This window comes from Orycteropus afer, unplaced genomic scaffold (assembly GCF_000298275.1).
Source record: "Orycteropus afer afer isolate SDZICR_OR568_19922 unplaced genomic scaffold, OryAfe1.0 scaffold00017, whole genome shotgun sequence".
Classification (NCBI taxonomy): Eukaryota; Metazoa; Chordata; class Mammalia; order Tubulidentata; family Orycteropodidae; genus Orycteropus; species Orycteropus afer.
In genome coordinates this window covers 14,846,967-14,856,950 of record NW_006921604.1, presented here as the reverse complement: position 1 = coordinate 14,856,950, position 9,984 = coordinate 14,846,967, and the positions used below count along the sequence as shown (strand labels likewise).

Here is a 9,984-nt window from a genome sequence, read left to right as displayed (position 1 = left end):
GAAGGAAGGTTGGGCAATCCTACTTCCGTAGTGATACTGCCTCGGAAACCCAAGGAGGGGTCGCTATGAGTCGGGGCCAACTCGACGGCACATTACAACAGCAACAACAACAGCCTCTTCCCAAGTGATTCTACTTCTAGGGATTTGAGTGAAGTATATTCAAAGACTTATGGAAATAATGTATATTTTAGTATTATAAATAATAGTAAAAAAATAGGGAACTCATAAATGTCCAAGAACAAAGGATTAGTTAGATCAAATCATGTATATACAATATGGAATCCCATGTCCAGAAGAATGATGAAAATTGTGGGGGAACAATCACAGTATAACTTTAGTTCAAGAAAGGAAGATACAAGTTATTTAAAATACCACTTTTTAAAAGTAAATGTTTGCACACAAGACTCAAAATCACCAATCATCCTGGTAAGATGATTGATGATTTTTACTTTCTTCATTATTCTTTTATCTTACAATTTTATATAATAAAGTCATAAAATTTCACCATTCAGAACTATAACACAGTTTTAAACTTTAAGTAATTTTGGCAGAAGAAAATGAAAATCTTTAAATTAACTTTCCTAAGAATTAACTTGTTGAAAAGAGAAGGAAAATAAAGTGAGGTCATGGGAAGGGAAGTGATTGTAATTTACTGATCCCCTAATGTGTTCCAAGAAATCCCTTGGTGGTGCAAATGTTAAATGCTCAACTACTAACCAAAAAGTTAGAGGTTAAAATCTACCCAGAGGCACCCAGGAAGAAAGGCCTGGCATATGTTTCCAACAGGTCAGTCTTGAAAACTCTATGGATCGTAGTTCTATTTTGATACACATGGGGTCACCATGAGTCAAATATGCTTGACAGGAGCTAGTTTTTGGTTTCAGAACACGGCCCAGACACTGTGCTACAGTGATCAAGTATAATAGCCCATTACAACAACCCTGTGAGGATGCTTAGCTCAGACAGGCCAAATAGGTGTATGAGGTCACACAGTTTGTGTATTACAAGACCAGAAGGCTCCACAGCCATCAGACCCTTATTTTGGAATTATGTTTTTTAGGAGCTCTGGTAGCACAGTGCCTAAAGCACTTGACTGCTAACCAGAAGGCTGGCTGTTCAAACCCACCAGCCACTCCTCCGAAGGAAGGTTGGGCAATCTACTTCTGTAGAGATACTGCCTCGGAAACCCAAGGAGGGGTCGCTATGAGTCGAGTCTGACTCCACGGCAAATAACAACAACTACCAAGTTTGAAGTTAAAAGCATTACCTTATAGAATGATGTTCTGTTGACCCATTTTTTGTAGTAAGAATTTTCACACATTAACTGCAAAGCTTTTTTAACTTCCACAGTTTTCCTATTTATTCGTTTTTCAGTAAAACAGCTGTGTTCATTTCTTCTGATAACGTTTAAATTCCATTCCCAAGTATCATTTCTATGAAACAAAGATTTAAAAGTATTGTATAAGGACCGCAGAGAATTTGGAAATATCACCCATATTTCTTTTAGTAACTAACCCAATGAATTTTGTTTTTATTATAATTCTGGTATAAAGAAAGTCATTATACCATTCCCCAATCCTGCTCTTATGTCCTCTTGGCTCACAGCAGCAAGAAATTTAGTAATTGTCAAGGAGTGTATATAGGGAACAGTGAGGGGGTGGCACCTGAGTACTCTAAACACACACACACACATACAGACCCTACTAAACACCACATATTATGCATGTCAAGATAGCAAATATTTAAAATTTCAAGGATCTCTGGAGATGGAAAGTTCAGAGCTTGTTAACCTAGAATGGGTAGCTGACATGTTTTCATGAGATCGATAAACAAACTCCTGATTTTTTTTTTTTTTTTTTTTAATGAATTTGTGTATATGTGCATTAAGCTGTCTATTTATCAGGTCAAAAACAAACAAACAAACTCACTACCATCAAGTCGATTCCAACTCATAGCAAGCCCTATTGGGTTTTCTGAGGCTGTAAATCTTTATGGAAGTAGATTACCCCATCTTCTTTCCACGTAGTGGCTGGTGAGTTTGAACCACTGACTTTCTGGTTAGCAGCCAAATGCCTTATTCACTACACCACCAGAGCTCCTTATTTACCAGGGAAGAATATTTCAATCCCCTTTTATTGTTGAGTAGCCTCACCTTCATGCTATTCACAATCTAAGTATATTACTGAAAAAAGTTAATTTGAAAAGATTTTATCATTGTTGTTCTTTCTGAGTAGAAGTCAGTAATCTGAAAAAGGAAAAAGAATTAACAGTGGTTTTTAAGAATAAAGGAGTTCTGGTGGCACAGTGGTTAAGCATTTGGCTGCTAACCAAAAGGTCAGCGGTTTAATCCCACCAGCTGCTTTGTGGCAGGAAGATGAGGCAATCTACTTCTGTAAAGATTTGCATCCTTGGAAACCCTATGAGTCTCTCTCTGAATCAGAATCGGTTCTATGGCAATGGGTTTTGGTTTAGTTTGGTTTTAAGACAAAACTTGCAATATGATGTTTGCCTAAACTGCATGTGTAATACATAGATGCATATATTAAACACAATAGACACACATTAAGTTGTCCCATATGTCTCACAAACGTGGGCCCATCTTAAGCTCCTCCAATTCCCCTTTAAATCTATAATAGGATGGAAGTAAATCAATACTAGAATTCAACAAGCTACAGGTATTCTACCACATATGAGCAAGGAATGATTGTCTTCCTTATGCTCAGATGAGAACGCTAAACCTCAGAGAGGTTAAGTAACTTGTTCAAGGTCACACATCTAGTAAGAAATGAGGCTAGGATGTAAATCCACATCTGCTTGGTCCCAAAGGCCAGGTGTGTTTTGCACAATACTTCACAAATTGATGGGAATCTGTCCCCTTCCCCTTGATCAGGAGTTTATACAAGATTGGCCACAGGTACAGAGAACATGGCAGACTGTTATAAAAGATAAAGGCATTGGGTCCATGGTCATGGAACAGAGTAGAGCTGCCTGACTCTTGAAAGAGACTCAGAATCCCATTGACATACAATCTTATCACATGTATTTGTAAAGTTCTTCCACTGTCACCCTCACTGAGCTGGACAGAGATACATCTTATCTTACTGTCATATTGCTTACAAAGAGTAAGTCACACGCATAAGGGTTTCCTAGGGAGAAAGCTTTATAGCAGCAGGTCTCCAGGACTTTTCTCCTGAGGAGCCAGCCACTGGTGTGTTCCAACCACTGACCTTTTAGTTAGCAGCCAAATGTTAACTATTGCACCACCAGGGCTTCTTCATTCAAAACCAAACCTACTGCCAGCAAGTCAATTCTGACTCCAAGGTGGTAAATCTTTATGGAAGTAGATTGCTGTATCTTCCTTCCATGGAGCAGTTGGTGGGTTTGAACCACCAACCTTCTGGTTAGCAGTCAAATAACCAATCATGAGTTTGAAAAAAAAAAAAAAGTAGTCATTTAATTTCTTTCTAACTTCTGGGAGTTTCTGTGTACAAAAGCAAACCAAAATGACCTTTTTTTTTTTTTTGTAAACTATATGAGTGGTTGTTGTTGTTGTTGTTGTTGTTATGTGCCATCAAGTCAGACCCGACTCATAGTGATCCCTCCTTGGGTTTCCGAGGCAGTATCACTATGGAAGTAGATTGCCCAACCTCCCTTCTGAGGAGTGGCTGGTGGATTTGAACAGCCAGCCTTCTGGTTATTAGTCAAGTGCCTTAGGCACTATGCTACTAGAGCTCCTATAAGAGTGGTAGCGGCTCTCAACTCTATTGTTGATAACGATCAGGACACCCTCCAGAGGCACTTCTAAAAGAAGCCTACTTACAGCTAACCGCACACCATCACCAAGTACTTGACCCTTCGCTATTTTCTATGAGGTAGTCTTAAATCTCAATAGAAATACATATATACATATATACATACATACACATATGTACATAATTCATCACAAGGGTTCCAGACGAACATTATGACATCAAGCTTCTCACCAAGTCAGTCACATGGAAGATTCCTTTTCCCAATAATCCCTGGTTCCTCTCAGCAAACAGTATAAAGAGAACCATAGTCAATACTAATCATTGACTCATTCAGTTGGTCATTTTCATTTCATAGACCTTGTGATTCTTGGTTATGAGCATCCTTGTGGAATCTAGGCTAAGCCAGCAGTAGGTTATGCAAACTCCTCTCTGTACTCTTCTCTCACTGCCCCAGGCTGTAGGTTTGTGATTCTGCCAAACACACATCTCCTTCACTAGCACTGCCACCTTGGCTGCCAACAAACCCCTGAAATCTGGACTAGGGTGTGCCTACACCAATCTTCCCCTCCAGCTTGAGGATACCACCCACAAAGTTGACACTGCTCCCATTTCACTACATGTTAATAACATTATGAAGCCCTAGCCATTCATTTCATAGGACAAGTAGATTTAGAAAATAGGAGCATTTAAATTTAAAATAAATTTTATCCAATCTTCAGTTATGTTTTTACAAGCTCTGGTGGTGTAGTGCCTAAGGCATTTGACTGCTAACCAGAAGGCTGGCAGTTCAAATCCACCAGCCAACTCCTCAAAAGGAAGATTGGGCAATCTACTTCTGTAGTGATACCGCCTCAGAAACCCAAGGAGGGGTTGCTATGAGTCAGGTCTGACTCGATGGCACATAACAAAAACAGCTGCCTTGGAAACCCAAGGAGAGGTTGCTATGAGTCGGATCCGACTCGACGACAGTGTGCTTGTTTTTTTGGTTATGAAAGAGAAAACTTATTGCAATAATCTCTTTTCATTAAGATCACTAACAAAATAAACACAGAGGGTTATTTAATTTAATTTTTAATAATAAAATATTTTATATTATAGGAAGAGCAGAGGGTAAACAAAAAACATGGATTATCTGACTTTTCAGATTATTATATATTTGATTTGCTGAACAAGGGCTAAGAATATCATGAGGTAATACATACTAAAACAAAGAAATACTCACTGCATTTCCAAAAAGTAAGATCCACTGTCATCCAATTCAACTGGCCAAAATTCCAAAGCATAATCATGAAAAGCAGTTCTCGGTGAATTGTTTGGGTTTAGTTCAATCTTTTCAAGCGCCCCATTGCTTTTGTACCATCTTGTGGTGGCGTTTTCATGATGATGCTCAGATGAAGACACGCAATATTTCAAATAGAAAGGCTCACCTGCAACCGCGGTAACTTGGGGATACGACCGACAGGTTGCTTCAAAAGCTTAGAAAAAGTAAAAGAAAAAATAAAAACAGATTGACAGAGGTGGTTTTTGTTGTCCCCTCCCTCTTTTCTTCTAGTGCATTAGGGGGAAAAGTAGGGTTAGAAACAAAGCCCTGAGAAATCTCAATGTCACATTCTTGTGGGTTTTCTTATTTTATGGTCAACTTTCTAATGTGAGGAGACACGAGGGTAAAGCACTTTCAGAACACAGATGAAGAAAAAACTTCCATAGCACCTCCCAAAAGAAAGGTGCCAGGACTTAATCTGCAAACACTACAGCACAGAAAAGTGTGAGGTGTTCCTTCAAAAAAAGAAAGTACTACAGTAGACATTACACCTTCTTCATACGGGAAGTCACAGTGTTGCCACACCTGCCCCAGAACACCCTCAGCTGAGGAGAATCTTATGGAGAAGAAAAAAGAAACCTGAACACATCCTCAGAGTTCTTCATCTGAATCCTGCTCTGAACCTGCCCACCTAACTCATATCCTGGGCGGGTGGGGGCGGAGGGGTTGTAAGTATGCCCCTATGTGATTTCGGGCATATAAATTAGTTACTGTTGTAGGTTACCATGTGAATAATAAAGAATTGATTAATATCACCCCAAATCCAGGTGTCTCTCTCTCTCTCCCTCCCTCTCTCCTCCCACTCTCCCTCTCTCTTTCAATCTCTGTCTCTCTCCTTCTCTGTAACCCAGATACATTCCAGGCTTGAAAATTTATCTGATCCTTTCTGTCCCTCCTTTTGTGCTTTTAGTGCTTTGATGTCAGCATATCTTGTCCTCTTGTGGCTCCACATTTTGAGAATGTGAACCCTTAAATTGAGCAGAGCACTTCACTGAGGTGATAGAAAAAAAAAATGGCTTCTCTCTAGTTAGGGTTTATTTCTCAAAGCAATAGTCTTGTTGTAACTTAATTTTGTTAACCACAAAGTAAAAAGGAAGTGGCTGAAATGGCACAAACATTCTTTGAAAACATGAATGTCAAATCTCCTCAAAGCACAGGGGTAAATGAACACCAACCTTATGTATAGTGTTTGTTACAGAATCTCTTCAACATAGAAGGTGTGATACATGTATTTATGTGTTAGTTTTAATTGACATACAAAGCAGTGACAGGTCATTGAAAGTTTATTTTTCTTTCTTAGAAATATAATATACCTATCATACAGTGCAGTAATCATACATGGTGCTCTTTTTGTCCAGAATCTTTCATACATCATTATGTCTGTGAGAGTCATCCATGTGGCTACAGATAGCAATAATTTATTCTCTGTCATTGGTATATAATATATTACCCAACTGTGCTGATATTTGACGATTTATTTATTATTATAATATAGAAATGATTTTTTATTACTATAAATGTAGAAATTATTATTTTTATTATTATTGTTATAAATGATAATTTATAATTATAAATGTGATTGATAGTTGGGTTATTTCCAGGTTTTGGCCAATAAAAAAAAAAGATGCTATGAACACAGGTACCTGTGTTTGGGTGGACACATGCATTCACTGCTCTTTGGGAGTATTACCACTTGAAGGAATCTAATCTAGAATACACACTTTCCAGGAGTTGATGGTTAGTAATTGAAACCCCAGGCAACTAAAAAGTTTAAAAAAAAAAAAAAAAAAACACTGCCATTGACTTGACTCCAACTCATAGCAACCCCTATTCGGTGCCCAAGTCAGTAAATCTTTACCAAAGTAGTATGCCCCATCTTCCTTCCATGAAACTGCTGGTGGGTTTGAACTGCCAACCTTCTAGTTAGCAGTCGAATGTCTTAGGTACTAATGGCTTCAGATTTCTGTTTAACACCAGATACTTTATTTATTTATTTATTTATTAATAGAAAGCTTGTTAGAAATAGTTTTCTATTAGAGACACGGATGGGGCTCAAGATGTAGGGATAGCCCAGAATAGGAATTTCTATTCTTGCATAAACGGGGTGTAAGAACCCAACAAGGCCAAGAACCTATACCCTTTGGAATGAGGTCTATGTTTTCAAATGTTCTGAGTTTGGACAATTATAGAATGTTTATATCCAACTCCAATTAGGTTAAATGAATCCTACACTTAGAATAATGTCCCATCTGCCTAGAGTGAGCTTTTCAAAAAAGGCGGTTCCCAAGTAACTAAAAGGACCGGGAACTGGGACTTTAACAACCTTAGCAACTGGCTGTGTTACTGTTTTTGTACCTGAAACATGTTTTCTTAGTGAGATGGGAGCAAGGTTTTTAGGATATGTCTTTAAAGCATAGACCCCATCACACACCTTGCTGCACCTTGATTTTTTACTCAGCCATTTCTGACAGATCATACAATATCATGAAGAACAGATCTGCCTCATTCCCTTAACATCAGGGTAGCGTGGCATCATCTGGATCTCAACAATATATGGATCCACTTAACTCAATATTCCCCAAGGTTGGACTTGCATTATCTGAAAATACCAATAGCATATCTCTGCCATCTCTCCAGCAATAATTCTCAAAGTAAAGGATACAGACTCATGTGTTGTTATTATTGTTTTTAGTTGTCATTAAGTTAATTCCAACTTATGGCAACCCAATGTGTACAGAGTAAAACTGTTTCGTAGGAATTTCAAGACCATGACCTGTAGGAAGCAGATCACCAGGCCCATCTTTTGAGGTGCCCCTGGGTGGGTTCAAGTCACCAACTTTTCAGCTAGTACTCAAGTACTTAACCATTTGTGCCACCTAGAGACATTCTAGGTAATAAATCAAAGAAAATTAATATTTATGTTTCACCTTCTCTTCCAAAGCCTAAACAACTGGTAAACCATGTTAATCAATTATGGACTCTTCTCCAAAGAATCTTGATAGGTCCTCAAAACCTTTCTCAGTAACAAAAATCCAAGCACTCAATGCTAGTAAATTAAAATTCACATTTGACACCTGATGTGAAGCCTAGTGGCTGTGCTCTCTAGTCTAAATTGTCTCTTTCTTAGGTATTGCTTCTAACTTTAATATTTTCTTTAAGATCTGGAAAGATACTTTCCATTCACTCCTTCATTACCTAAAAAATGAGATGAATCTTTGCCTATATTTCTGGAAGCAAAGGGTGTGAGTAAAACTTCCTAAAAACCAGTAAGAAAGATGGCTTATATCTCCTAACTCTCAAATAGCATAAAGTACATTTTCATCAGACCAATGTAATTTATTTCAGGAGACAGGTTTTCACATCCTATTCTCTGCATAAATTCAGAGTGCTGATTTTATTTTTTTTCTTTTTCAATAAGGCTAGATGAGTCGTCTTTAATTAACCATACTCAAAATTTTCTTCCATTCTCTAGCCTGGAACACAAAATGCTTGGCAAATCTCTGAAGTAAAATTTATAATCATTAGTTTTAATAAATGTAGCATCTTCTATCCAACATTTAATAGCTATATTCATGTTTGGAAAAAAAAAAAAAAGGCCTTGATATTCTCTCTAGACTACCAGAGAAGTATGTTTGCGAATAATTAGAAACACTTACCTGACGTGTGGAATAAGAGATGTATCAAAAGTGCCAAGGACAGTGCTTTAGAATGCATGTTTTGGATTCTACTGCGAATGATTTTTCTGAAAAATAGAGTAAGACAAGTTCAGCCAAGGCTTTCACACAAAAGCTATCTGTCCTGTCAAACAACCAACGCAATGCAACCATTGCCGTGGAGTCGGATCCAATTCATAGGGACCCCTCCTTGGGTTTCCGAGGCAGTATCACTACAGAAGTAGATTGCCCAACCTTCCTCCCGGGGAGTGGTTGGTGGGTTTGAACCGCCAGCCTTCTGGTAAGCAGTCAGGTGCCTTAGGCACTATGCTACCAGAGCTCCCAGGTCTGTCCTGTGAAGGAGGTTTTAAAAAATCTTGCTGCATACAGACTACTGAAAAAGTGGACCAGAAGATTTTATATCCCTTTATATAGGCACTAATTCTCAAAACTTTCAGCCACACATATTTAATACAATTTCAAAGCAATGAATGCCAACATCCTGAAGAAACAGCTAATAATTCAACTGCCTAATAGAAAAAGTCCAATTTACTTTAGGCCTGGTCTACTAAATCCTGGCTACAATGGTATTTGTAGGAAATATGTTATTCTATGAACAAATAGTTCATGACATACAGAGATATGTATGGCAGGTGTGTCCTTGTAGGTATGTATGCTTGTGTGCGTGTGTGTGAGAGAGAGAAAGACAGACAGACAGACAGAGATCCAACAGCTTTCTTACTCACCACACCCTATGCTTTCCTTTTTAATGTTTATTACAATTTTGAATTAGGTATTGATTTGTGGGCTGAATTTTTAAGTGATCATCTTCTTCCTCCAAGATATGTTTAATAAGTTTACACACTAAGTCTATTTTTCTCATTAATGTATCACAATGCCTAACACAAAGTAAGTACTCGATACTTAACGAAGAATATATGTGTGCATGTGTATATGTGTCTGAACTCACCTGCTCATATGTATCTATTTTATGGAAATGGAGAGTCAAAGTGAGAGTTTACCACGTTTGTGACCCCTACTTTACTTGCAATGCAGCAGAATTGAGATTTGCTTTGAATTTCTATCCTGCTCCAACCTCAATTTGATGTTACTAAGCACAACTTTAGGGAGCAGACTAGCCAGAGGGATCCAATGGGAATCACCCACAGAGTCTGCATACTTCATAAACAATTTTGTGTTCCTTTTTTTTCCCCCACACAGCTAACTCTTGCCTCTCGCTGCAATCCTTCCTGGGTGC

General features: G+C 38.2%; 1 protein-coding gene across 1 annotated transcript in view; it reads right to left on the bottom strand.

Moving 5' to 3' along the window:
* The window catches only part of IL18R1 (interleukin 18 receptor 1), a 46,816-nt gene extending 38,029 nt beyond the window's left edge, over window positions 1-8,787 (bottom strand). Inside the window, exons 1-3 of the mRNA XM_007959544.1 lie at window positions 8,730-8,787; window positions 4,975-5,218; window positions 1,268-1,433 (exon numbers count right to left, since the gene is read on the bottom strand). Of these exons, the coding sequence (XP_007957735.1) occupies window positions 1,268-1,433; window positions 4,975-5,218; window positions 8,730-8,787 (468 nt within the window). The remainder of the gene's footprint in view (window positions 1-1,267; window positions 1,434-4,974; window positions 5,219-8,729) is intronic.
* Window positions 8,788-9,984: the final 1,197 nt, after the last annotated feature.